At 41.1% G+C, this 27,987-nt stretch overlaps 2 protein-coding genes across 7 annotated transcripts; both read left to right on the top strand.

The window, feature by feature from the left end:
• Positions 1–584: 584 nt before the first annotated feature.
• Positions 585–11,241, top strand: LOC144031293 (uncharacterized). Of its 3 annotated transcripts, none has more exons than XM_077538284.1 (14): positions 585–1,003; positions 3,799–3,873; positions 3,968–4,131; positions 5,174–5,273; positions 5,396–5,512; positions 5,727–6,157; positions 6,442–6,569; positions 6,746–6,840; positions 7,369–7,534; positions 7,603–7,771; positions 8,637–8,741; positions 10,093–10,143; positions 10,220–10,430; positions 10,621–11,241. In XM_077538284.1, exons 1-14 carry the CDS (start codon positions 919–921, stop codon positions 10,629–10,631), a joined length of 1,908 nt encoding a protein of 635 aa, XP_077394410.1. In that variant the 5' UTR covers positions 585–918; the 3' UTR covers positions 10,632–11,241. The 3 variants fall into 3 exon arrangements, with proteins under 3 accessions (XP_077394410.1, XP_077394409.1, XP_077394408.1); XM_077538283.1 differs by having other exon boundaries at positions 6,641–6,840; XM_077538282.1 differs by having other exon boundaries at positions 6,632–6,840.
• A 215-nt stretch (positions 11,242–11,456) lies between these two features.
• On the top strand, positions 11,457–27,923 carry ahi1 (Abelson helper integration site 1). Of its 4 annotated transcripts, XM_077538279.1 has the most exons (26): positions 11,459–11,604; positions 11,821–11,988; positions 12,572–12,678; positions 13,053–13,468; positions 13,554–13,627; positions 14,322–14,508; positions 14,839–15,031; positions 15,133–15,228; positions 15,735–15,842; positions 16,091–16,276; positions 16,446–16,601; positions 17,977–18,109; positions 18,175–18,298; positions 19,748–19,977; positions 20,244–20,347; positions 21,267–21,385; positions 21,685–21,956; positions 22,056–22,219; positions 22,301–22,334; positions 23,017–23,045; positions 23,728–23,820; positions 25,115–25,159; positions 25,227–25,389; positions 26,125–26,192; positions 26,513–26,601; positions 27,323–27,923. In XM_077538279.1, exons 2-26 carry the CDS (start codon positions 11,979–11,981, stop codon positions 27,516–27,518), a joined length of 3,396 nt encoding a protein of 1,131 aa, XP_077394405.1. In that variant the 5' UTR covers positions 11,459–11,604; positions 11,821–11,978; the 3' UTR covers positions 27,519–27,923. The 4 variants fall into 4 exon arrangements, with proteins under 4 accessions (XP_077394407.1, XP_077394405.1, XP_077394403.1 ...); XM_077538281.1 differs by lacking the exon at positions 15,735–15,842 and having other exon boundaries at positions 11,457–11,988; XM_077538277.1 differs by lacking the exons at positions 11,459–11,604; positions 11,821–11,988 and having other exon boundaries at positions 12,428–12,678.
• The last annotated feature ends 64 nt before the right edge of the window (positions 27,924–27,987 follow it).

Genomic DNA, 27,987 nt, shown 5'->3' with positions numbered 1-27,987 from the left:
CTGACAACCAGTCCAGGGTGTCCCCTGCCTACTGCCCAGAGCCAGCTGAGATAGGCGCCAGCAACCCCCGCAACCTTTGTGAGGAATAAGCGGTCAAGAAAATGGATGGATGGATGGATGGATGAACAGAACTCAAATGACATCATATTCATTTACATTTTCTTTTGGCAGCTAATTCCTTGTGTGCAGCACAACAGCTAAATGCCGCTTCACCGTGTTTTCGTTGAACTCTGGGCTCCACTAATTGGTCCAAGTCTGCAGACATCAGAGGCCTACTGGGTATTTATTCAATTAGCATCTCTTTCATATATTCAGGACCTAAACCATTCAGTGATTTATAGACCATTAGCATAATTTTAAAATCAATTATGCAGCTGACCGGGAGCCAGTGTAACGAATGCATTCCAAAATAAAACCTACAAACAAGCAGTTCTTGTGTTGGCTCTAATCAGAGGATGAGCATTTAAATACACCCTCCAATAATCATGGGTAGAAAACAACAACTACACATCTTTTTGCCTCATCAGCTGAGCAGCTGACGTCATCGAATCCTTGTTGTCATAGTAACGCCCATGATGATGCAGACGAGGGGAAGCACTGCATCCCTGTGACCACTTCCACCCTTATTAAAGTGACACAGCCATTTTTTTTCCTACCACCCCCTTCGTCCTTGTCGAGTGAAAGTAAAGCAGAGCAGCACACCAGGGAGGAGGAAGGCCTTTTTATAGACGCCGTACAGTAGTACAACTCGGGAATGGAAGAAGAGGAGCTCTGTTTGGCCCGCTGATGGCCGAGCAGCTGATGCAGCGGGGCAGCAGCGGACCCCCAGGCTTCTTCAAATAGGAATTGAAAGGAGGGGGAAGAGAAGAGGAGGGAGGAGAAGAGGAGGAGGAGTGTGTAGCTCGAGCCAGCGTCGGTATGCGAGGCTCCATAGCCAGCATGTCCGTGCAGAAGAGCATCACCTCTGCTTGGCAGGGTCCGGCGAGGAGGTCCGCACGAGAAGGTGAGTCCAAACAAGCTTGCATGACTACAAACGGTGATGTCAGAATGCACATTGTTGTCATTTTGCACTCAGTACGAAAAAACGTCTGCGACAGTTGGGGTTCGTATGGCATGTGAACGAATCCAAGCTATGTGATGGCCTGAGGCTTTTTTGCACAGTATCGTACACGCGTGCAAGATGCTCCATCACGGGAAGTACCCTGCCTGATGACATCAATACACAGTAAATAACACCAGGCGGGGGCTAAGCCACCTCAAGCCAGGCAGTCATGTGATTCAATGCCACTTTCAAGTGTCTGAATCAGTTTTTTTTTCCTGATCTCTCTTGGGAGGATTTAACAGTGGAGAGGGTTAGAAGAATTTGTCCCTTGGTTCAGGGTTAATCCCCTGATTTTGGGTCATGCCACTGATCTAGGGTTAGTCATCTGATTCAGACCCCTGATTTAGTTATGGGGTTAGACTCCTAAATTAGTCCTAAAGGGTTAGATAAGGGTTAGATGACCAGTGTTTTTCAGTTGGGTTAGTGCCTGTCATGAAACGTGGAGTATGGATGGACCCAAAGACAGAGAAACAAGGCAGGGAGGGAGACAAACAGCAACGACAATATAAGGAACTTTATTTTCAGGGTCTAAGTAAAGGGCTGGATGGGATGTGAGAATACTGGGGACCAAGGCTTGACTGGGAAAGGGGAACCGGGTTAACATGACTGGACTAAACGAGGACAGACTGGGCATAAAGTGGACAGACTTTGCAGGACTGACTTGGGAGAACGTGGACAGACTTTGCAGGACTGACTTGGCAGAACGTGGACAGGCTTTGAATGACGTGGAGAGACTTGGCGGGACAAACTTGGCATGACGTGGACAGACTTGGCAGGACAAACTTGGCATGACGTGGACAGACATGGCAGGACAGACTTGGCATGACGTGGACAGACTTGGCAGGACAGACTTGCCAGGACGTGGACAGACTTGGCAGGACAGACTTGGCAGGATGTGGACAGACTTGGCAGAACGTGGACAAACTTGACAGAACGTGGACAGACTTGGCAGAATGTGGACAGACTTGGCAGGACAGACTTGGCTTGGAGGTGAGTGAGGCACTTGGCTTGAATGTGAGAGTGAGGCACTTGGCTTGAATGTGAGAGAGAGACACTTGGCTTGAATGTGAGAGAGAGACACTTGGCTTGAATGTGTGTGAGAGAGAGAGAGAGAGAGAGAGAGAGAGAGAGAGAGAGAGAGAGAGAGAGAGAGAGAGAGAGAGAGAGAGAGAGAGAGAGAGAGAGAGAGAGAGAGCGAGAGAGAGAGAGAGAGAGAGACTTGGCTTGGATGTGTGAGAGGAATACTTGCCGTGGACGAGAGAACCTTGACCAGACGTTGAGAAACTTGACTAGATGTAGAGAAACTTGACTAGACCTATACGCTACAACATAACTTGCACACCTCAACTGGAACAGACAAGACAAGACAAGACAAGACAAGACAAGACAAGACAAGTCAAGACAAGACAAGACAAGACAAGACAAGACAATGCCACCACGACGCGTGAACAAACACCACTGACTAACTAAATACAACACTAACGAGACACTAACAAGACACACCTGGGAAACACAGCAGGCGGAGGACACTAATTAGCAACACATACCGGGAGGGGAGACACACAGGTGGACGAGGTTAACTATGACGAGACTAGGGGAGACAAAACCGGACAAAAGACAACATAAACACCCAAAAGTAAACCTAAACCCAACCCCCCAAAGCCGAAACATGACAGTGCCTGGATTTATGCTTACGCTCGTATCTCACTGAGTGGCAAATGTTTGCGAACATTAGGAATTTGGGGTTTGGTCAGGGTTTGTAAACGGTTGCAAACATGTTCGCAAACAGTTTCACTTGTCGCTAGGAAATTTTTAACATGGCCTTGCGTATCTATTGGTTCGCTAACAGTGGCAAGTGTTTGTAAAACCATCATGAGCATTTGTTAATGATCTTACGTCGTGTCGCCAACATTATTTTTTTAATTCGCCAATGATCGAGAGCACGTGAGCATGCTTCCAACATATGCCGACCCATTCATGCGTAGCATTCGCCACTCAGTGAGATATCAGCACCCATTCTCATATGCTTTACAACGCCTGCTTGAATGAGTTTAAGGACACAAATAGCAAAAGAGAATAGTGAAGCAGAAAGAGAAATTTTAAGACAATGAAATTCGTGTACCAAGCATATTCGTATTATTGAAATCCATGTCTGACGGGATGCGGGGGAATGTTTTCATTGGATAGATTCGCCTGCTATACTTCAGGCCTTGGCAAATGGTCCCAAAGGTTCCCAAAAATTTTCAAAGGAAATGCAAATAGTTGCTAATCTTCACAATACTGTCCCGAACAGTTGCTTATAGTCTTTCTAGTCTTTCGCAAACATGTTCCCAAACATCCATGCCTTATCTGTAAGGATTACTAAAAGGCGCTAAATGTCACTAATGAGAGAGGCGACTCACTGATTTTCTCTAGCATTCATCACAGAAGTTGACAAATTAACATTCACTACCTTTGCAAGCATTTGCCGCTCAGTGAAATACCACCTTTGGGGTAATCTTGTGCGATTTAGTGCTAGGATTAATACCCTGGTTTAGTGTTAATGTTAGTTTGATTTAGGCTTAGACCCCTGATTTTAGGGTTAGGGTTTGACTCTTGATTTCAAGAGAAAAAATAAGAGGGAAATGATATCCCAGCATTGTTTTAAAGCAGCAATGATGTATATGAAGATGTTGTCAATGTGTTTGCCATTGTAGTGGGTAGTGGAAACAATGTGGACGAGAGGCTTAAAGCCGCCCGGGAAAGAAGAGAGGAGCAACAGAGGTTACTTGGTACGTGGCTGGTTGCTTAGAATAACTCATTGAATATGCCACTATACGTGAAAGTGAATGAGCCCATTTGTACATTTGTGGTTCCCAAATCAAGCCACACGAGTGCACAGCAGATATGAGCGGGAGCAGCGAGCCAAGCTTCACTACGAGCAGCAGCTGCAGGAGCGCCAGAAGAACCTGCAGTTGCAAAAACTTAAGGAAGACAGGAGGCGTGCTGCCGTGGAGGAGAAGCGACAGCAGTATCTCAAGGAGGAGAAAGTCAGTTCTTTATTAGCCAGTAAATCACATGTGCAATTTCCCAAGTCTTACGTTCCAAACCCCAACACAATAACTGAAAATTGAGTAAATTGATTTTATTTTTTATTACAACATTGGCACATTTTCATAGCGTGTACGGTATTTAAATGCTTTTGATTTTTGAACATATTTTTTAAAACAATACAAAATCAAAGAGTATCTATCAACTGTCATAATAAAAATCTGTGATATAGTGGGGGAATACTGTAGTGTTAATTTTATCCACCATTTTTAAATGTAGTCTGAGTTTTAGTCCAGTTTCAATCACGCTTGTTAGTTTTTAATCATAGGTAGTCAACCTCATCCCATTTTTATTTAGTCTATTTCTAGTCGACTCTAAATCTAACATTTTAGTCTTTTTTTTTTTTTTTTTTTTTTTTAGTCCAAGAAAACACAATTTAATTCAACAAAAACATTTTAGTCGAATTTTAGTCAGGACAATTATTTTACCCTTGTATATTTTTTGTCAGCAGATTATGTTGAACATTTCTGATCTAAAACTATTTCACATGCAATTTTATCTTTTTGATGGAAAAACAACTTCACATACAATTACAGGATATCAACAAGTGTCTACTATGGCTCCATGCTACGAGCTAGTAAGTTAGCAAGCATTAGTTAGCTGTCAAATTAATATAATTGTTGGAACGTTATAGCAGTTGGCTTTTTTTTTCTTTTTTCAAAATCATATAAATTTCGTCTTGTTTTGGTTTATGAACTAAAAGTCCATAGATTGTAGTTCTTTTATTAAGTGAAGTACATTTTCCTCTCGTCTTCATTAGTCGACGAAAATGCATACTGATTTAGTCCCAGTTATTGTTTATGAATGAGGGTTTTAGTCTAGTCTAGTCTAGTTTTAGTCCAGTGAAAAATGTGATTGACTGAATTATTTTTCTTTAGTTTTTGTTGACAAAATTAACACTAGATTACTGTCGTCTATAATTATAAAATGGACAGAGTTGATAACTATGCATAGGTGACCATCTTTTTTTTCAAACACAAGGAGCGAAACGAATCTGCCGTGCGCCGGACCCAGGAAAAAAGCCAACGAGCCCAACACAACTTCAGCCAAAACGTGAGAGAACGGAAGCCCGCCAAAAACGGTAACACAGGAACCCAACACAGTCTGTGTGTTCTTATGTTTTTAAACTTTCTATTCTAATGTGGCTTAACTTTCCCTGGCACGTCTAATCTTAAACTCCACGCGGCTCCATCCACACATTAGCTCCACGTCACATAGTGCTCAGCGCATGGGAGAAGAACCTGGTGAGTCGCCTGCTAACCCCCACAAGCTCTTATCTGGCCCGGAGCAAGAGTGCTGCTGGTCAGTCGGGAGAAGAAGGTATACTGACCCTAGTTGGATGCAATGCATTATGAGAATGGCCTGCTAAAAAACAAACAAACAAACAAAAAAAACCTAACTACTTCTACGCTTTTTGATGACTAATGCTTTTCTTCTTCTGCTCTCATCACACACATTCCCATTCTGTCCACTCATTTCCCATCTAACAATTCCTGCACATTCTCAACGGTAATGGCAATGAACGCCGGCTCAGTTGTTCATATTTGTCGCCGTGCAGTTTCATTTTACTCCACGACCAGCAGCAGCCCGAGCTCTACTCCGCAGAAGCTCCAGGACCAAAGACCCCAGATCCAGAGGACACAAAACCAGAGAGCCCAAGACCAGAAAACTCAGATTCAGAGAACCCAAAATCAAAGACCCCAGATTCAGAAACCCCAGATCAAGAGACTCCAGAGCCGGAGACCACAGGAGCAGAAACCTCAAGTCCAGAGACTGCAGAACCAGAAACCCCAGATCCAGAGACTCCAGAACCAGAGACCACAGGAGCAGAAACCTCAAGTCCAGAGACTGCAGAACCAGAAACTCCAGATCCAGAGAACCCATAACCAGAGACCCCTGAGTCAGAGGCCACCACCCCACCTGAGTCCCAGCCACAGCCAGAGCAGAAGCACCAGCGGTATACAGGTGACACTTTAGTTAGATAGATAGATAGATAGATAGACAGACAGACAGACAGACAGACAGACAGACAGCTTGAAGCCTGTTAGAAACCTCAACAAGAACAAGGTCTTAGCAGACCTTAGAAGATGAACATTGAAGGCACAATTGATTTAGGGTTGATGTTAAATGTCTGTCACAAGGATTTAACAGACTTAGATAAGAACAGTATATTGTCCCATCCTTAGTTTTTATGTGGGAATATTTGTATTTTTTTTTTTTTTTACCTTTGATTACTGTTTTTGTTTTAGCCCAAAGCATCCACACCACACAACGCTAAAAAGAAGACTCCAAACAACGGTCCACATGCTCGCTCGCCTCTAAACCACAACGCTGCAGCAAAAACAAGCAGAACCGCATCGGCGCCATCTCCGGAACGGTAGGTAACCACAAATCATGTAGCGCAACGACGTGAGACATCTTTTCATCTCGCTTTGGAAGTGCTCACAGGAGATCGAGCCAGCGGCACTCCATCCCTCTTCAATTGGACCTCGAGTCGGTTCCAGAGGAAGACGTTCCAATATGTAACTCTGCCTTGTCACCCGGCAACTCCAGGCCTACCAGGGCCTCTACAGAAGACAAAATAGAGGATTCGATCAACGTGTCGAGCTCTGAGTCGGAGGTTGAGAGCAGAACTGCAGGAGATGGCAGTGAGTTCCAACAAGGGACTTTGCTCTTGAAAGAAATGTGGTTATGATGATGATAGAGATTTGTTTTCCCTCATTAATGGCTTCCAAGATAATTGTAAATAAACCGAAAAGGTGTTGGGGTTTAGGTTGAAGTTCGTTGATCCCCTGATTCAGGGTTAAAACCCATCTGAGTAGGGTTGGACCCCCGTTTTAGCTTGTAGATCTCAGAACAGTCTAGGACTAGGGTTTGCATTATACCTCTGATTAAGGGTTAACATTAGGGATTAGGATTCAAATTAAGGGTTTGATCTCAGATTTCAGGCAGGGGTTAGGTTCAGTATTAGGGGTTAGGGTAACATGATTGTAGAGATAGTCTGAGACCACAGATTTTTGGTTGAACCCCAATTAAGGGCTAGTGTTTCGAGTTAAAAATTATGGCTTGACTATAAATATATAGATTTAAAATTAATGTTTAAGGGTTAAGAGTTGAAATAAGGGAGAGAAAACTCCCTAAAAGATGTGTGATGATGACTTGTTTTTCCTCATCAGGTCCCTCCAGGATGATTTCTCCTCCACCCGAGGCCCTGCCGAGGCCTTCATGTGGAACTACCAACCCAGAAGAGGCCTCTCGCTTGCTGGCTGAGAAGAGGCGAGAAGCTCGGCTGCTCAGGGAGCTGGAGGAGCAAGAGTGCTTGGCGGCGGCCGAAGCTGAAAGGTAAGCGCTGGACCTGGAACCGCAAGCCCGGATTCACGTGGTTCATCTTGCCCGGCCTCAATGTCCAGGCGCAGTCACGAAGAGCTGGAGCGCCGCAGGGCCGAGGAGAGAGCTCGGCAGCAAGCCGAGGCCGAGCGTCTGATCGTGGAAAAGCAAAGACGCGAGGAAGAAGAACATAAGAGGGCGGAGGAGGAGAGAGCTCAGGCCATGCGGGAAGCGGCTCTTCTGCAGAAGCAGGTGGGCTGCGTAAACATCACTGACATGATGATCACCTCAACCGAACCCAAACCATCAAACCCTATACTGAATAGTTCCATTTCAACCCTCCTGTTGTGTTTGTGTCTTAACAATCTTTATGGGTTAATTATGTGACCTATTGTAATGTTTAATCATCACAACATATCACTTAAACAATGCAATTCTTATGTTCTGAGGTTGGATCCCAAAAACGCAGACACAAATAAGACTTTGACTATTTATTCACATCGAGAGGCATGGAACAAACTTGACTAGACGAGAAACCACGAGTTGCACAGAAAAACACACACTTCTCAGACAGGCTTATATAGACAACGAATCGATCTGATTGGCTGTGGCTAGACATGTGGGTAACAGGACTGACATGGTATTATCAGATTGGCTGTTGACCAGATAAAGATATTAAAGATTCCTGACATCACATAGCTTCTGACATCACATAGCTTAAGACCAGTTGAAACTAGATGCTGGTTACATCAGTTCAAAACAGACACTTGACCTCACGGTCATGACCCAAACATAACCCTTGCATGACAGTAAAGTTAACCCTTACATGACCCGAGTCATGACAGTAAGCATAACCCTTGCATGACCCTAGTCATGACAGTAAAAATAACCCTTGCATGACCCTAGCCACGACAATAAACATAACCTTTGCATGACCCTAGTCACGACAGTAAGCATAACATAACCCTTACATGACCTAGTCATGACAGTAAGCATAACATAACCCTTACATGACCCTAGTCCTGACAGCAACGTTTTTAAAACAAAAACCAAAGAGAAAGAAAATTAAAACACGAAGGCCAGCAGACAAAGTTGAACCACACTATGACGTCGACAGAGGGAGGAGGAACAAGCCAGAGAGCGGGAGAATGCGGCACAGTTGCAGAAGGAGCGTGAGCTGCTTGCACAGAAAGAGGAAGCAGAACGCCAAGTCAGGAAAAAGGTGATTTCCCTCCCACCCCTCCCCCTCATAATTGTGTTATCAATATGAATACCCCCACAAGGAGGCCATGTTTTCCTTTACCGTTTGCTTGCCCATTTGCAGACTCAAACAAACACTCAATTAAATCCCACAGCAATATGTGCAAGGGGTAAATGAAGAATCAGGAACCCTAACATTTGAATGAATTTTAATACCTCAGTGAATTAATGTGTTGATCCGAATGGAATAGATGATGATTACAAATGCAGGAGGGAGGGTCTTAAGGATGGTGTACAATTTGATGCAGATCCAAAATGGTGAAGCTTTGGTAGAGGACGTTGCATTTAGTGCGGTTGCATTAGAAAATAATGCGTAATAGGGGAGAAAAAAAAAAGAAGAAAGGAATGCGTAATAAATTGTAAATGAAATTAAGTAACTAAATACATTGATGATAAAAAGACAAACTAAAATGAGAAGCAATAATAAAAGAACAATTACATTAAATAAATAGTAATAATAGAAAAAGCAAAACATAAAAAAACTAAAATATTTAAACAAAATACAAAGGGAAAAAGAAAAAGCAAGCTCAAAATGCAATTTTAAAAATAATTCAAATATGAAATACAACTAATTTATACAATAAAATTATATGAACAAATAAATAAAAGGCAAGGCAAATTAAAATATAATTACCATATCAAATAGAAAAAAATACAGTAAACACAAATAAATGAGCAAAAACAAAATTAAAATGAGTAATTAAAAAAAAATGCAAGAAAAAAATATAATACATATAAAAAATAAGAAATGAGAAACGTAAAACAAAAGAAATATTTAAATAAAATTATAAAAAAATATATAAATAACATAATATCCCATCCAACAAGATTATCTAAGCTGACTTTGGGCAAGGCGTCGGGGTTGGCGGGGTGTGTGGGCGATACCCTGGCCTGGTCGCCAGCCAGCAGGCAACAGATAAGCAGATAACCATTCACAATCACATTACCTATGGACAATTTAGAGTTTTTCAATTTACCTAAGAAGCTTGTTTTTGAAATGTAGGCGGAAGTCCGAATACCCAGAGAAAACCTAAGCAATCACAGTTATTGTTGTTTTTATTATTATTATTACTACTACTAGAAGTAGTAGTAGCAAAATGGATCCATATGTATGTGTCACATGTCTCACCCCTCAGCAGTTGGAGGTTCACCACATCTGTGGTACCTGAACCTGGCAACCTTTGGTACCTAAACAAAGTCCTTCCTGTCTGAGCTACGCCTATTAATCATACGAGCCTTCTGTCTTGACAGAGAGGTTGAATGTTATTCCAAACTGCAACCATATAACACTCACAGCTCTTTGGCCCCTGCAGCGACTGGAGGAGATCATGCGGAGAACCAGAAGAACAGTTTCTCCTGAAACGGTGAGACTTGTGACCCACACAAACATTGCGGCTCTTTGTCTCAAACCGTCTCGTCACTTTTACTTTGTACCCGCAGAAATCAGGGACGGTGAGCATCTTACCCAGGGAAAACAATGAGCCTCCTGTGCAGGATGCCACCAAGCCGCTGGCGGGTTCCAGGCCCTCGCAGACGGTCATGGATAACAAGGACGGCAATGATGACATGGTGCCTGTGGTGGCCTTCAAAGAGCGCAGGTCTCTCCGGACTCTCACGGGTCTGGAAGACATCCAGACACACCAACGAGCAGGTGAGAATCCAAATCCTCTAATCAATACATAATCCCAACCAAAACCTCCAACCAAATATAGAATCAAGTGAGTTTAATTAACCAACAAATCGATTGAGAAACGTGCTTCTCTGCGTGGTGGCTCATTATGAATTTCCCTCATTCATTGCTGGCTCTTTATTTTTTTAATCTCCCTTCTGTTTATCTTCAGAGGTCATCTGAGCTGCAATATCTCAGACATGCACAAGGAAGTCACCACCATACTGTGAGAAATGCGATAACGGCCATCTTCTTCTGTGTGATTTCAACAAAAATGTCCGTCAAGGATCAATTCCGCACAGCAGGATTATCAATTAATAGTGGCTCCGCCCCCACCCCCAAGACTTCACATAACAAACGTGAACACTGTTTTCTCCTGTGTATTTACAATCACAACGCACTTTTAGGTATTTGTTGCTGTTGAAGTGCTTTTAGTGCTGTTAGAATGATAACATACAATCCTGCCTGTAGTATGAGCAAACACATTTACAAGCTGCTGATGAATCCTAAAGTAATTCCCAAAGACTTGGCTTTTTTTTAAGTGTTGGATAATGTATTTTTGCACAAATAGCAGTGGCTTTGCTTGATAATAATAATATATGCAATATTTACCATGGTGACCCACGGTAGTTCTTGTTACATGAAAGCGTATAAAACAAATCAACATTTAATGATGTTTTTGTCAATTGTTAGCAAATAGGTTTGAATATGTACACAGTACACGTTATGCTATTTGTTTAAGGCTGACTATGTCTTTGTTAACTGTCAATTATATTAAACTCACCAAACGAGACGCCTGGCTATATTGTATTTCATATGAATTATACCACTGCTATACCACCCTTCGACTTTCAAGACAAAAAGAAAAAAAAAGAAAAAAAAAAAGCTTTTATGATTATTAGAAATTTGACAGAGAATGTCGGAGGACCTGGAGTTGCAGTTCTGTCCTGCTGGTGGCAGTAGCACACAGAGGAGGACGAGGAGGAGAAAAACGCAAGGCGAAGAAGAAAGGGGAAGCGTCGCTCGCGCAGCCATGTCAACGCCGGTCTGGAGTGTTTTGCTAACGATGTCCCGCTACCTTTGGCTGAATAAACCACATGTAGACGGGGAAATTACTGGAAAGTCACGCCGATAAAGTATACGAAGTGGTGTCGAGGTGGGGAAAACGGTCTTGGGCCTCCTTCACATGCTCGAATTGTTGACGGTGAACGGTATTTTAAATGCAGTGATTGATTACACGGAACCTAAAGAAATAGTCACTTACTACGGGCAACTGCGCGCGCGGTCTTACCTTACTAACGTGTTTTGTCGGCGTTATCTGAACATAGTGTTTTTTGTTTTGTTTTTGTTTTTAACCGGATATGGACGTCAGCTGGGCCAGAGTTCGCTGGGTGGTCGTTTGAGCGCCAAGAGGGCAAGCTTTTGACCCTACGTATGACGTCACTCCCGTTTTTTTTTTGTTTTTTTGTTTTTTTTTGCTAAGCTAACGTTAGCATGCTAACGTAGCTAGCTAAATGACAGACTTCGGTAATGCCTGCAGGTAAGTTTCTTTTTTTACGGTGGTCTTCCCAAAATGACCCTTTTCCAAGTATATAAAAACAAAAACAAAAAGCAGCGTAGCTTCATATTGTTCATCATCACGTCATCATGATGTCACATGCACTTCCGGGTGGTAAAATGTTTAGCTTTTATTCATTTATTTATTTAAGGACGTTGGGGGTGAAAAAACAAAACAAAAACTAAAACCTTTTGGTGTTTATCTGGCAGTGGCAACACAACCTCAAACACTTCAAGTTTTTGACATTGAGAGAAGATTCTCGTTCAACCGCCTTTAATACTTTCTGTTTCTTAATTTAGAAAAAGTATGACAGAACTAAGATTGAAGTACTTTTAAACCTGTCAGATTTTCGGCGGCATCATACATTCAACAAAGTACTGTACACACTTGTTAGAGATCTGCAATCATATTAACATGCTAGAATGACTCTGTTGCCTAGTAACCTAATAAAGTGTGACCTAAGGACAATTTCGAGTCACTCTGTTAGTCCGGTCATTTAGCCCGGCAACTATGCAGCATTTTCCAGTAGCTGTTATCTACATTTGTGTGTGCTACTACATTGCAGGTGAGAGTACCTGGACACCGACCCAGGACGGATTGGACGAGACGTTTGATAAGTCAAGTAAGAAAAAGTCCAAGAAGAAAAACCCCAAAAGCAAAGAGAGCTTTGTGGTAAGTCATTTTCCTCACGTATTTGTCTGCTGTTTTGTCATCATACGGCCCAGTTCACATTTTATGCAATTGAACCATACTGATCGACATCCAGTAGCTGTATTTTTATTTTCTTAACACCACTCTTTAAGGCTGCTGCTGCTTCTTTTGGAATACATCAGGGCCTGACTGATCTGGATTTTTTTGGGGGCAGAAAAAAATTACAATTACAGAGTAATCGTCTGATTCATTTAAAAAAAAAAAAACATGCATAAAATAACATTTGAACATAACTGAAGTTTCTACATAGTCGGCACAAAATGTTTTTTTTTTTTCTGACTTTCGAGGTGTATTCTTTCAGAAACTATCCATCAGATGATTTTCCCTCTCTCCAGCTCCAGACTCTCAAGAACCTTCATCTCAAGAAGGACGGGGAGTCCGACGCCGCCGCCAGCCATCATCCGGAACACGATGGCAGTGAGTGTGAAACAGCCACAAAAGTCAACAATGACGAGGACACTCTGCCGTCGAAAGCCAAGAGGAAGACTAAGAGGGAGCTGCCTGGCCGACCTTTGCCCGCCAAAGCTGCCCTCTCAGAAGCGGATGATGTACCGAAGGAAACGAGATGCACGAGTAAGAAGGGAACACGGAACGATGACGCCAAGGGAGATGACGACAAGGACGGCGATGAACTGCTGCGGGAGTACCAGCAACAAATGGCGCCAGAAGACAAAGAGACACAAGGTAGTGAGGATGTTGGGAAGAAGAAAAAGAAGAAGAAAAAGCTGAAATCGACTGAATCGGATGTTGGGTGAGATTTTATTGTCTTATTCTGATGAATTTTACTGTTTTAATTTCATATTGAGTTGTTGATTGTTTGAGATGTTCTCCATCAGGGATCATGACCAGGACGGTGATGTGGAGAGTGACCCCAAGGACAGGAAGAAGAAAAAGAAGAAGAAAGAGTCAAGTAAGTAAACTGTTTGAGTTGGGGAAGCCCAGACTTCACACTTCTCGGGGAATCCCAAGGCATTCCCTGGCCAGCTCAGAGACTTATAAACATGTCCAACTCTTAAGGTGTTGGCATTTCTTTCCCTCATAATCAACATGACAATCCATGTTCACTTCTTTATTTGTTTTCTACTCAAAGGCTGTGCTGATCTCAAATGATGTTGATGAGATAATAAAATTATTAAATAGGTTGAGTACTGTTGTAAAATACAGGGTGATTAAAAAAGAATACACCAAAACTAACATGTGATATTTCAAAAACGAAAAACAATAGAATTCTCTAACTTGGGCCCGTGTTGTACATATAGTACCTTCAAACTTTTATTTTATATTTGAGTGCTAAATGAGGCCACCACTGTCCGGACGGACAACATCAAGCCGGCATGAGATATCCTCCCATTCCCCTTATTTTCCCTTATCGGCTTGATGTTGTCTGTGCTGCCGGTGACGGCCACATTGAGCACTTGTAAAACATTAAGTAAAAACTTGAAGGTATGTACAACATGTGTCCAGGCTGGAGTTTTCTATTGTTCTTCGTTTTTGAAATACTGCGATGATTTTGGTGCATTCTTTTTGAATTACCCTGTATAATACGCCAAATTTAATTGTTTTTCATTTGAAGTTAGTTTTGAACAACTTTTTTTATTTTTCAGCATTGGACGAAGAGAATGCAAGCAAAGTGCCAAAGAAACTAGACCTCGATGAAAATGACGGCCAGGTGCTGGGGGTGTACGTGCACAGAACAGATGGCCTCAAGACGGACCTGCGCATCTCGCATCCCATGGTGAAGGTCCATGTGGTGGATGACATCACGGGCCATTATGTTAAGAAGGAAGACAGGTAAGAAAGGGGACCATTAAGGTTATGTGTTTCCCCCCTTAAAGAAACATCCCTTAATAATGACATAATTGAAAATATTTATTTTTTTGTAAATGGAAACATGATGCACCTGAAATCAATTTCGAGCTAGATGGCAAACGTTGTGAATATATGTCCACCTGATTTTTTTTTTGATTTTTTATTTCCTTAACAAATTGTTACAAATCTACATTTTTTTTCATCCATTTTGGGATAAAAACTCACAAAATGTGAAATAAGCGAAACAGTCAATATTTTGTGTTTGCACTTAGCACTAATCAATTGTGAGACTACTGCATGTTTGCACTTCAGCCATCGTCCCGTATCGTCGTTTTACGAGCAAGACACCGTGGACCACATCCTTCCCATCATGACGCAGCCGTTTGACTTCAAGAAGAACAAGTCAGTCGTCCCCGAGTGGAAGGAGCAGATCATCTTCAACGAGCCCTTCGCGCACTTTGTCGGGCGGGACCCCGAGAGCCCAAAAGTTGTTCTCTTCTTTGAGGTGCCGCTCACACAAAATGCTCCCACTCGTGAAGCTTCAGAGACTTTTTTTTTTTTTTTCAGTCGGTTAATGGTTGCCTTCCTTCTTCCTTACCCTCAAAGATCCTGGACTTTCTCACCATGGAGGAAGCCAAAGCCAACATAGACGTAGAGACACATGAGAGAGGATTCAGAAAGATTGCATGGGCTTTCCTCAAGGTATTTTCTTCAAATCAGAGTTGCTATTTAAAGGGGGATCGTTGTGGGAATTTTATATTTAATTGCTTGTATAGTTAGTTGGGTCTCAGGAGTCTTTTTATGAGCTGCCTATTTCTTAAAATGTGTAAATTAGAGTTGTCAATCTCATCGCATTCTCAGAAATTAGGGCCGAACACGTAATTTGCAGCTGATTGATATCAAATGAAAAAGATGAGACTTTTTTCATATTTCCATAATTTTTAAAAGTTATGAAACGGCAAAATAATTCTGAGTTAGAAAAATACTGCCAAATAAAACAGCAATAGCTGACTTTTATGTTTCATAGTGTATCGTTTCTGGTGTTATGGCATTAAAAATACAAGGCAAAAAATATCCACAAAATGGTACACTATAAAACTATTTTGTTTACTTAATTTGAACCATTGTCACACCTGTATTTCAATATTAAAAATGAGGACAGTAGACAATTTGATATTTTGAATGCACTTTTTTTTTTTTTTTGCCAGGGTGATGAATCGGCATTTGAAATTGGCAGATATTCCAAATCAAGTGACTTCGGCTCAGGTGCCAAAAAATGTGATTGGGACATCCTTACTATAAATAATAACATATTGGTAAATGGAAAAAGTTCATGTGAATTTTTGTCATTTTATTAAATAAATGTATGATACATATTTCACATACACATTTTAACAAAGATTTTTTTTAACATCATCTACAGCTTAGAATCTGTTTCAAAAATGAAAATATGGACCTTGAGCACAAGTTTGTTCACACCCAGTTCTACTTGTGAAAAAGAAAAAAAAATCCAACATGTTTCTTTTTGCTTATGCTTTTTTTTTTTTTCTTTTTTAACTTTTAGCTAGTTGGGGCCAATGGCGTGCTGAACACCGGCAGCAAAATCCGCCTGCAGCTCTACTGCCCACCCACGTCGACCAAGAGGCAGCCTCGCACCATCGAGGTGGTGGAGTGGTGGCAGCATTACCCACGCGTTAAATACGCATCCACCCTCTACGTCACTGTCAAAGGCATCAGGCTACCTCAGCATGTAAGTAAGCAGAAGGGAAGGGTGTCTCACCCACTTTACGGAAAAATAAGCACATTCCTCAAATATCGTGCATTCCTATGTTTAATTCATAATTATGGCTGTTAGAAATTGATCGAAATTGACGATATAACCACAAAAAAACGTGGTCATTGTTTTGAAATCCATTCAGGTGGACCCAAGCATGCGTTCCATGATGGCACTGCAGGAGGAGCGAGGCAGCACCACCTACAGCGAACTGCAGGACGGCGCCCCCAAGATGACGTCCATATCACACGCAGAGGGGAAGAACGCTCTAGCAGTCAAGTGGAGCAGAATTCACGGCCAGGTCAATGTCAAGAATACAGTGAATCCTCGCCGTTTGTGGGATTTAGAGACCTTGAAGCAAATGACAAAAAGTTGCAAAAACTGTAGTAGATGCCACCTCAGTTGTTGTTTTTTTAATTACCTTTATTAATAGTTGACACCCTAACTGTAGCCCAAACTATCAACACAAAACAATTAATATTAGTACAGTTTAAAACCTTCCTTTGCCCTTAAAATAACCGATGACTTGATTAGAAAAGAAGTACCGGAAGTACAAGAACAGCTTTTAAGACTAATACCTGTCGAGTAGCCATTATGTTATAATATCTGACGCAGTGATTCATTCATTGAATCCATTGAGGCCTAAAGCGCCTAGCAAAACATGCCTATAAAACCTATGGGTGACTTTTGAGTCAACCCCGAAAACCTGAAGTTTTCCTGGAAATTCAACAATATTTAGAAATAATTGATATTTCAGCTCCCGAAGCTGATAGAAACATCATTCCAAAAACATTTTAGAGTTTACACCTGTGGCGTTCACACTAGGGCTGCACGATATTGGAAAACCATGCGATATGCGATATACTTGCTGAACATAGCGATATCGATATTATTGCGATATTTAACATGTACCTAGAGAAATTACATTTGTATTACCTAATGAAAGAAAAACATTTTTCATGGGGCAAAATAAGCAACCTTCATGTAATCTTAGTTAATTAATTGTAATTATGTCTTGATAATTTTCAACTATTGAATGGCGATGCGCATTTTAGTTAGCATCTGACTGGTCAAATTCATATAAAAAGCATAAAATTCCATATAAAACTTATTGCGTGCTTTTGCGATATGCATATTGCAAGGGCCAATATCGCGATATCGATATTTTTTCGATATATTGTGCAGCCCTAGTTCACACAAACCTACGTTTATTATTATAAACCTTCAATATGTACCGCAATTTCCGGACTATAAGGCGCACCTGATTATAAGCCACACCCAATACAAAGGAAAAAGCATTTTGTACATACATAAGCTGCACCTGACTATAAGCCACATGGAGCGCAGTTGTAATAATCGAGTGGTAATTATAACCGTCGTCCATTCCGATACAAAACTGTCAAAATTTTCAACACCCACATTGTTTACGAACATATTTCTTAACAGTATGTCACTGTCGACTCGTTACACTGATTTGAATTCCTCCCGCGCCGTCGTCAATCGCATCATTTATTTCATAACTCCCGTGAATCCGTGTCTACCATAAATGTTCGAATAAATTTCGAGGACATGCTACCAGGCCCACATCACCCTCTCGTGCATATTCTGATGCATTTAATCAAGGCCAAGAATTGGTCAAAACGAAACAGGTTTAAATCCCAGACTTTGTTTTAAAGGTATGTCGAATTCCCAACAAACCCGTGCTGGCATTTCGTGGGGGCCAACTGGGCTGCTTGACGGTGCTTTTCTCTCACGCTGGGACGCTTCTGGCTGCCGCATGTGCCGACAGAGATTTGTTCCCTGTTGTAGGTGAGTGATATCCTCACCTGTGTTTATTGAATTCTTCACTAATATAAATGTCGTCCATGTTGCAGTGTTTGAGATTCCCTCAGGGAAAGCCTTGACTGCTTTCAGCGGCCATCTTAAAATCGTCTACGAGCTCTGCTGGTCCGCTGACGACAGACGTCTTTTGTCTGTCTCGTCCGACGGAACTGTCAGGTGCGATTGTCATACTTAACTTACTTATGTGAACAATGTTTGAGGAGGTAATTCTTTGTCTTACGTAGAAGACACATCTGTCATCTGTTAACTCATTCGTTCCCAGGTATTTTCACTGAAGCAACCCGCTTCGCTTCCGGCTGTTTTACTGGATTTGGACAGATTTTGCAAGGCCCACAGAATATTGTGTTCTATTGCTATAAAAGCATGGAACCTACCAAAAGCAAGATTAGAGTCTCTTCTTTCACCAGGAAAAAGTATATTTCTCCCCGTTTCAGTTTTGCAGCAATTAGCATTAGAATATAGCTAAGCTTCATCATTATTCACAAATCTGTTTAAAACAGTGGGAAAAAAACATGGCCCTGGTTGATCTCTTATACTCTGCTGCCACCTACTGGCCGTTTTTGTAATAACTACCATTGCTTCAAGCGTTCTCTTCAGTTCAGAGGCTGCATCAAAGCCTTCTTGATGCTCTAGCATAACGAAACATAGAAAACCGTATAAATACGTCTTTGGGACTGTGGTAATATGTAAAATAGAACATATTTGTATGTTTTTGGGAGCAAATGAGTTAAGAAGGACTGACGCCATTTGAGGAAATATTATTATTTGAGGTGAGGTTTGATGTGCCAAACTCGGCATCTGCTAGAGAGGGAGGGCCACTATTTGAGGAATTAAGCGGAGATTTCCGTTTGGCAATCAGTTACAGCACGGCGTCAAGAAGGGGGATAGCCATCATTTGAGGAAATGTTTTATTTGAGGTGAGGTGTCTGTTTTTTTTTTTTTTTTAAATGGGCAGACAAACCCGGTGAGTAATTATTCCACAGAATCCATTAAACAGCAGGTCACATGTTTAGGACCGATATTTTTGAGGTGAGGAGGACACAGGTGACAATCAGTTGAATCAGTGCTCTTTGAGGCTATTTGAGGAAAATATTTGAGGTAAGGTTTTGATTTATTTATTTTTTGTTTGTTTTAAATAGATGACACACCATAATTGTTCAATTAGAAAATAAATAAATAAATAAAAAAAAACTATATATATATATATATTTATATATATATATATATATATATATATATATATATATATACATACATACATTTTTTTTTTTTTTTAAGTGAGAGGTTTATTTGTCCAAATGAAGGACCCACTAGCAATTAATTGAAGCATTACATCTATGAGAGGGATGATTGCTTTTTGAGAAAATATGTTTTTATTTGAGGTTGGGTGTATGTTTTTTCAAATGGACAACACGACACAGTCGGATACTAATTGTCACATAACGTCTAAAAAGCAAAGGCCGCTCTATGAGAAATATGTTTTTCTGCGGTGAGGTATTTTTTGAGGTGGCGATTAATTGAAGTATGGTACCAATTAGACGCGATTAAATCAAACCATGGAAGTGACCCAATAATACACCTTGGCACTGTTGCCTGGTTTTGCAGGGAGTGGGATGTGAAGCAGCTCGTCCCGAGCGCACGGAAGGTTCTCCCGCACCCGTCGTTCGTATACTCGGCCCGGTACCACCCGGCGGCGCAGCATCTGGTGATCAGCGGCGGCTACGACTGCGTGGTCCGAGTGTGGCGACTTGATGTTGACGACATCAACGGCCTTCTCCTGCGCGAGTTGGAGGCCCACGGTGGTTTCGTCAACACCATTTGCTTCGACGCAGAAGGTAGAGGACGTTTCACCATGGCATCACATGTACTGTACTTGTCTTCAAGGTGACAAAAACCTTTTAAAAAAAAGTTTTTTGGTTTGTATCCAGCAACGCAACACATTTTTGTCATTGTTCCAATGCAAGTCAGCAGTCCTCAATCTCTTTTCTACCATCTTGACGGAACTTGCTTTTTGTTTACAAGCATTATTTATTAAATGGTCTGTTGGATTTGATGATATCTATTTGGACCCTGAATGATGTTGTTTTCCGCAAAATGTCAGGACACAGGATGTTTTCGGCTGACAACATGGGAAGTATCATCATGTGGAAGACTGCAGTAAGCGACAGAGAGCAGAAACCTTGGCGTCACTGGTGTGTGGAGAAGGTAACAGATTGATTGGGGGTTTTTTCGGCTCTGTAGAGAAAAAAAATATTTATTTATTTTTTTCAGTGTTTTTTTTTTTTTTTTTCCCCTGCCTGCATGCATTGAATTGCATTAACTTTCCTTCCTACGGAAGCGTAGAGCTGCCAATGTGGAGTAAACATTTTTGGCTGGAGAGTATGTTCGAACATACTCGCAAATATGTTTGAACATAATCGCAAATATGTTCGAACGTACATGTAGGCTACATGCTACAAAGTTAGCATACCTTCCCATAATGCCTCGGGGCATTATTTGCGCATGCGCGAGTGAAAACAAAACCCCATTTTTTAGGCATTTGGGCTACATTAGCAATTCATTAGAAAATTAAGTAGACAAAAATAAACAGTGTTCATTCGTAACTTTTACTTTTATTATGTCTGCCATGTTTGTTTTTCATGTTTTTGTCCACTTAATTTCCTAATGAATTGGTAATGTGGCCCAAATGACTAAAAACTGGGGTTTTGTTTTCACTCGTGCATGCACAGATGATACCCTGTGGCATTATGGGAAGGTATGCTAACTTTGTAGCATGCAGCCTACATGTATGTTTGAACATACCAGTATTTGCGAGCATGTTCAAACATATTTCAATACCTTCGAACATATTTGCAAGGATGTTCGAACATACTCGCCAACCAAAAATGTTGACTCCACATTGGCAGCTCTACGTTTCCGTACCTTCCACATAAATAATAGAAATAAATGTTTAACAGCTAATTAAAAAAAACAAAAAACAAAACATCTTGGAAAAATGTCTCCTTTGTCAAAACATGTATCTAAGCACCCACTTTTAATTCACAGCTTAACAACATCGTTCTCGATTATTCATTACACGCCTAAACTTCAGCGAACGAGTATTAAGGTATGCACTCAATTCCAGATTCACACCGAGACAGACCTCAAGAGCATCCCCATCAACATGCTGCAGGTCCATCCAAACGGGCGCTGCCTCCTCATTCATGCCAAAGACGACATCCTCAGGAACTTGGATCTGAGAATGTAAGACTGAAGTTCTCCATTAGGATTTTTTACACCCTTTTGTCACTCTACAGTGTAAGGATTATAAACTGTCGCCATGATGAGCACGCAAGCTAATATAGTTGAAAATGATTCTCAATTCAACGCAACTTTATTTATATTAGCACTTTAAAACAAACATTGCTTCATACAAAATGATGTACATGGAGTAAAACTTAATATTGTGAAATTATTGTTATACTGTTTATGTGTGCATCTAAATTCCTATGTAGCCCTAAAAGGGGCTCTAAACATGCCAGTAATATTTTTTTTTGTCTCAGTATGACGATGAAAAGGTACGTGGGAGCCACCAACCACCGAGAGAGGATTAACAGCACCTTCACGCCGTGTGGCAGCTTCATCTTCTCTGGCAGCGAGGACGGAATGGCTTACGTTTGGAACGCCGAAACGGGCGACCAGGTGGCGGTGTACTCGGAGCTTTGCTACAGCTCGGCCTTGTGCGGGTTGTCTTTCCACCCTCACGAGAACATGGTGGCCTTCTGCGCCTTTGGGGAGGACCAGCCCGTGCAACTTTACCTGCATGACCGCAAAGGTGGAACTGAGCGCTTATACAAATGCATGTTGTTGTTTTTTCTTCGCAGCTACGTTTTGTTTCCTCACAACTACACAATTTTTTCTTTTTCATTTTTAGTGTCCCAACTGGACTTGCTTGGCATGAAGGAGCTCAGTCCGGCATCCAACACCCCCGAGCCGCTTCGCAGCACGCCGGCGTCCCTCTCCATGGACCAGTTGAGTCAGGCTACCAGGCTGGCATTGAAAATGCAGCGAGTCAAGGAGCAAATGGATTCCGTCCTTGTAAATATACAGTCCATCCTTTTTTTTCCCTCCCCGTTTTAGACTGTGTAACTTAATTTTCTGTCTTTGTTTTGTTTGAAGGATCCACATCACACATTATCATCTGTTGAACCAGGTACTGTTTACTTCAGTGGTTCTCAAAGTGACATCCCCGGGGGTCTGCCCAAAATTTCAGTCTAATTAATAATAGGCAGTCATATTTAAAAAAAAAAAAAAAAAGTGCATACCTGCACGTGACCACATGTGATGCAATAAAACAAACATTAAGCTGTTTGGAAAATGAATGAATGGATGGATAATAAAGCAATTATTTACTGTACTGCTAATTTTGAGCCATTTAAAAAAGCTCTTGTATTAAATGCTGGTGACCGTATCATCACATAAATATGACATGCCTGCATAAATCAGTTTTTTAGGGCAAAGTGCATAAGATGATCAAAGTCCTATTTTTTTCAAGAATATAGTAAAAAAAATAGAGAATAGACTATAATAATATAAATAAATGTATCTTTTCCAAAATATGGTAATATTGTAACAATCGGGGAGTATTTTTGAAATTTGGTGACTTCAAAATCATAAGAACAACTTTATCTTAGAGAATATGACTGTTCTTGTCGAGGTTAAACCTTTTTTTTTTTCCCCTTCATAAAATAAAACCTAATTGCTATAATATGCTGACTGTTTTAATGGTTCCCTGGACCTTCATTTTGAGAATTCCTGGTTTATTTTCAAAGAGTACCTTTTATTAGTTCAACAATTAACTATATATATATATATTTTCTGTCTCCCTGTGACAGGAAAGGGCCTGATTTCAGACACCAGCACGGTACATGTTTTATTTTATTTATTTATTTATTTTTTATTGTTACTTCATAACCTCATGTATGGATATATACACACAATGAGGATGCATAGTTGTGATTGACACTGTCAAAGGTGATTGTACTGTCAGATATTGTGGATACAAGACGAGAGTCAACCATGACATAATAAGATGTACTGCAACCACAATAGTAAACAAACGATCTTATAGTGGAAATAAAAATGGAGTCTTATCATCTTTATAAACACATGCTTTTGATTCAGCTCTTGTTTCGAATTTGATTGAATAACTAGATCTCTGGAGAAATTGCGTGGGAATGCTGACAGCTAAATGCTAATAGCTGAATGCTAAGCTTAATGCATAAGAAGTAAATTGAAAGATAAATTATGTGAAAATTACAAAGTTTTAATTGAAGTTGAAAGTTAAATGAATAAAAAGAACTGAGCAGTATCACAGAGATGGTAATGATGATCAGTTGTATGTATGGAAGTCGCCATGGAAAGTCGGACTTGGAAAAAGTTCAATGTCAGTCCCATTGAAAATGAATGGGGGAAAGTTGATATTTAACCTCAAATTGCTTTCAGCATTCCCACAATGATGTGATGGCTGGTAGGAATATGAAATTGCAGCAATCAATTAAGGTCAAGCGCGTTCCATGGAACTAATGCCTCCCTTCCACCCACAGATAAGATCCAACGCCTCGCTCCCTCCTCTTTTGGGCGGCTTCAGTCAAGTCGGGCTACATGGAAAGGGAACGTCGTCGTTCCGGCTTCAGACGGTGAGAATGCCATCTCATTCATTTGAAAGGAGACAGGCAGCTAATCTGAGCATTCAACGACAGTGCAGCTCTGCTCAACTTTTGACTTTGACATGATCGTGTTTTCATGTATAGTAGCATTCCCTCATTCATGTATCTCAACTCAACTTTATTTATAAAGCGCTTTAATTGTATACAAAGTGCTGTACATGAAACATCAATCGGTTGTGCAGTAAAGAATAAGGTAACAAACAAGAACAAAGTAAAGATTTTGAAGTGCGTATATAAGTTTTTTTTTTTTTTTTAAACAAGTAAATACATTTTACATCATTAAATTAATAAGTAGGCGAGTGAATAAAGAAATAAAGAAATGCATAAATAAGTAGACTAAGCATCAAACTCATACACATCACAACACACCAAAATAAGTCTCATGGTGCGCCAAAAGCCAAAGAATACAGATGTGTTTTAAAAGAGAAAAAGGAGGGGGATTGCCTAATATTTAGTGGAAGGTCGTTCCAAAGGGAGGTACCGGCAACAGCAAAGGCTCGATCTCCTCTAAGCCTCCGCTTAGCCCTCGGTACCTCCAATTGAGTCTCGTCTGCAGACCTGAGGTACCGGGCAGGTGTGTAGGGGTGCAAGAGCTTAGCAAGATAAGGTGGGGCAAGACCATTTAGAGAATTGAAAACAAATAGAAGAATCTTAAAGTGGACTCTAAATTTCACGGACAGCCAGTGAAGAGAGGCCAGGATAGGGCTTATGTGTTCCCTCTTCCGGGCACCAGTAAGGAGATGAGCAGCAGCATTTGAGACAAGCTGGAGACGCTGCAGGGAGGACTGGCTGATTCCAAAATAAAGTGCATTACAGTAATCCAGCTTAGTTGTAACAAAGGTATGATTACCGTTTCTAAGTGCTGCTGAAACAGATTTTTTTACCTTGGCCAGCTGCCTAAAATGGAAAAAAAGCTGGATTTGACAGCAGTAGTAGTAGTAGTAGCATTCGAGATGGTGCTTGAAAATGGCAGATCTTTGCCAATTGTAGCTGCCAAATCAAACTCGGTTTGGGGTCGGTTATTATGTAAATTAGCCGGACTGTTACGTCACTATGACAGCGGCTCGTTACAAGATGGTTTCTCGGGGTTTGTGAACTCACAAATACCGCAAGAATTCAGCTCGCAGGCAAGGGTTTGGGGTGGGGCCTAATATTTCTGTCCTCAAGATAATGCAGTACGTTTTGATACAGTGACACGAATAAAACAAAAATATATATTTTACATAACCTGCTTACACTTTCCTGCTTATTTGTCATGCCACAGTCTCTTCCTAGCTACGACCCTCCGGCGGACTTGTCACAACATGTGGTAAGCGTCCACTGTGACTACATGACTCTTTCTCTGCGCCATGTGACGTTCTCGCTCTCTCTCACAGGTGGTGTCGCTGTACGATTACAAGGCCAACCGCTCGGATGAGCTGACGTTGCGGCGCGGCGACGTTATCCGCGTACTGTATAAGGACAATGACAACTGGTGGTTCGGGAGCCTGGCAGACGGGCAGCAGGGCTACTTTCTCGTTGCCTACGTCACAGATCTGAGTACGTCGGCTACAGTGAGCCCATGTTTATTGTGGGTGATATCTGGCATCCGGCCTGCAGTACAGAGACTATATTAAAAAATAAATAAATAAATCCTACCACACTCTTTAAAGGGAAATTCAGCCATTCCCAGAAAAAATATTGACAATAATATGTTCTATGCAGTACTACTAGTCTAAATATGGTATTCTTGTTAATATTGCATTAGTGGAATATGAGTTAAGTAGCAAAATCCAGCAGTTTTTTATTAATATCCAAAGGCGGACATTTTGCCACTTGCTGTCGCATGAAAACGACATCACAGTTGCCCACGTCTCAGGAAACAACCAATCACAGCTCAGCTTCAAAAAGCAGGAGAGCTGTGATTGGTCATTGCCTGATCCCCGAGCAACTGTGATGTCATCTTCAGTCGACTGCAAGTGACAAAATGGCTGCCCACTGAGATGGATAAAAACAGCTGGATTTTGCTTCATAACTCATTTTGCACACATGTAATATTAATCAGAATGTCATGTTTAGACTGGTGAGGTCACATAACATATTGTCAAGAAATGTTTAAACACATTTTGACTTATTTAACGTGTAATTTTGTCTAATAAAAGCTGGCAGTGTGTATATATTCACCTATTGTGGGTGGGCGTGGAACGTATATCTCCCACAATAAACAATACCGTATACCGTATTGTTTGATGGGCCGTTTTGATGGCGATGTGCTGAGCTGTTTTGCACTCGTAGGAGACTCTGACGAAGAGGCGGCGGCGGCGACGACAGAGGCGGCCGTGGAGAGGACGACGCCGACCAAGGTGAGCTGATTTCGTAGCATGCTATCTTGAGCCACTTTTAAAATGCTTTTCAAACAACCTGTGCCAGCTTCGTGGTGCCCTTATAGAAAGTCAGTTAGAAGAACAGCCACAACATGGCACCTCTTGATGGCAGGTGACATCACAAGCATTTCGTAGCGGCTCATACTAATTGCCCAAATGAAGAGTCGAAATGCAAACGTTTTTGCATCGATTGTGTATAGGTTAAAATGTCTTACTTTTTCCTTCCCCGTAATGAAGGCACTAATGAACCAAAATGGTATACTTAATCATTAATAAATGTCGTCCTGTGCAATTCCAAGATCTCCACTGCAATTACTCCTTCTGGGGAACTTCGGTTTCTCTCTGAGCCCGCCCTAACCGACACCGAGCCGGAGTTGATGGAAACCAAGTAAGTACTGTACAGTATTGCTTTTTCAGTCTCTTTTTGTATTACGGTATGTATCTGCCTGATTAGAAATACATTTGTAACATCAAACCACTATAATAAGAAAAAATAAGTCCTTGCTATTAGGCACCAAGCAAACATTTGTATTTTTTTTTAGAATTGCCCATAAAGTCTTAACTTACAAGTGCCCCAACTTACTTAAAACGTCATTTAGTCAATTTTTTTTCCCCCTTGCATTCATTTGAGTTTAAGTTAAGCTCCAGATGCTCGGCTAGAGTGGAAAAATACAAAGAAACCTACATTCGGCGATCAAATTTCAGCAGCTTATTGATCGGCAGAAACAAACACACAATATGCAATACAAAATGATAACACTCGCAAGGAGCAGACACTAACTTCATGACTCCTAAAGTCACTCGCTACGCCACACCCCTGCTCGTAAGTCAAATTTTGGCTCGCAACACAAAGCAAACAAAAAAACAAAAACACCCTTATAGCTTCTAAGTCCAAAAACCCGTAAGTTGGGGTGCTCGTAAGTCAAAAAACATTGTATTAGAAACTTAATTGGCTGGTCGATTTAATCAGCCAGTATTAACTTTTAAAAATCATTCATTATTTTTTTTAATTAATCGGTTATTGGAAATGTATTCTGCCAAATAACACACACACACACAAAAACAACTATCAACTGTCTATTAATTTGTACATTTTCCTGTTGGGACAGACTTAAAAAGAAAAAGAAAGTGAAAAAGAACGTGAAAAGACTGCCGCTGCCACCACTTCCCGCATCATCTCAGGCCACGTTTTCCGACCCGGATGTCGCAACCGAGTCGGCCGACAAGGAAGCCCGAGTCGCTTGTCGTCCCCTCCCCAAGAGACCGACTAAGAGACCCGGTGTTGCTATGCGACTCGACCCGTGACAATTCACTTTTTGTCATATTTTTTTAAAGAGGACAATCACTTTTTTTTTTTTTATTATTATTTTTGTATAAAAAGTCTGAAAAAGTCAACTATCTTGACGTTATTTATTGTACAGGGTGGAATTCTATACAGTGGGACCTCCAAAATGGAACACAATGTGGTGTTCTGTCAAAATCATTTTCCCTTCCATAGAAAATAATTAGCCTGAATTTTTAACCTTAGATGTTTACTCACTGTGTAACTAAATGAATTTGTGTACGCCAAATGTGCTGAAATCACACAAATTCGTCGTTTGAAGTCCCAAATCGCACCACTTTGGAGGTTGCACTGTACACGTATTATTTTATTGCGACAAAAGTTTACATTAGTTACTTTTTATACAGTATTAAAACGTTTTACCATCATTTGAGTTGCCTTTGTCATCTTTTGGAGTGTATCCGGAAATTAAAAATCAATACTTTCTGGATG

Source organism: Festucalex cinctus, chromosome 12 (genome assembly GCF_051991245.1).
Source record: "Festucalex cinctus isolate MCC-2025b chromosome 12, RoL_Fcin_1.0, whole genome shotgun sequence".
NCBI classification, from domain to species: Eukaryota; Metazoa; Chordata; class Actinopteri; order Syngnathiformes; family Syngnathidae; genus Festucalex; species Festucalex cinctus.
This window is presented reverse-complemented; position numbering and strand designations above follow the sequence as displayed.

Coding starts and splice junctions, on each gene's coding strand:
- LOC144031293 (XM_077538282.1), top strand. CDS start 919: ATGCGAGGCTCCATAGCCAGCATGTCCGTGCAGAAGAGCATCACCTCT. Junction 1,004..3,798: donor GAGGAGGTCCGCACGAGAAG/GTGAGTCCAAAC, acceptor TTGCCATTGTAG/TGGGTAGTGGAAACAATGTG. Junction 5,274..5,395: donor ACGGAAGCCCGCCAAAAACG/GTAACACAGGAA, acceptor TCCACACATTAG/CTCCACGTCACATAGTGCTC.
- ahi1 (XM_077538277.1), top strand. CDS start 12,517: ATGCAGCATTTTCCAGTAGCTGTTATCTACATTTGTGTGTGCTACTAC. Junction 12,679..13,052: donor AAAGCAAAGAGAGCTTTGTG/GTAAGTCATTTT, acceptor CCCTCTCTCCAG/CTCCAGACTCTCAAGAACCT. Junction 25,390..26,124: donor TGCCTACGTCACAGATCTGA/GTACGTCGGCTA, acceptor TTGCACTCGTAG/GAGACTCTGACGAAGAGGCG.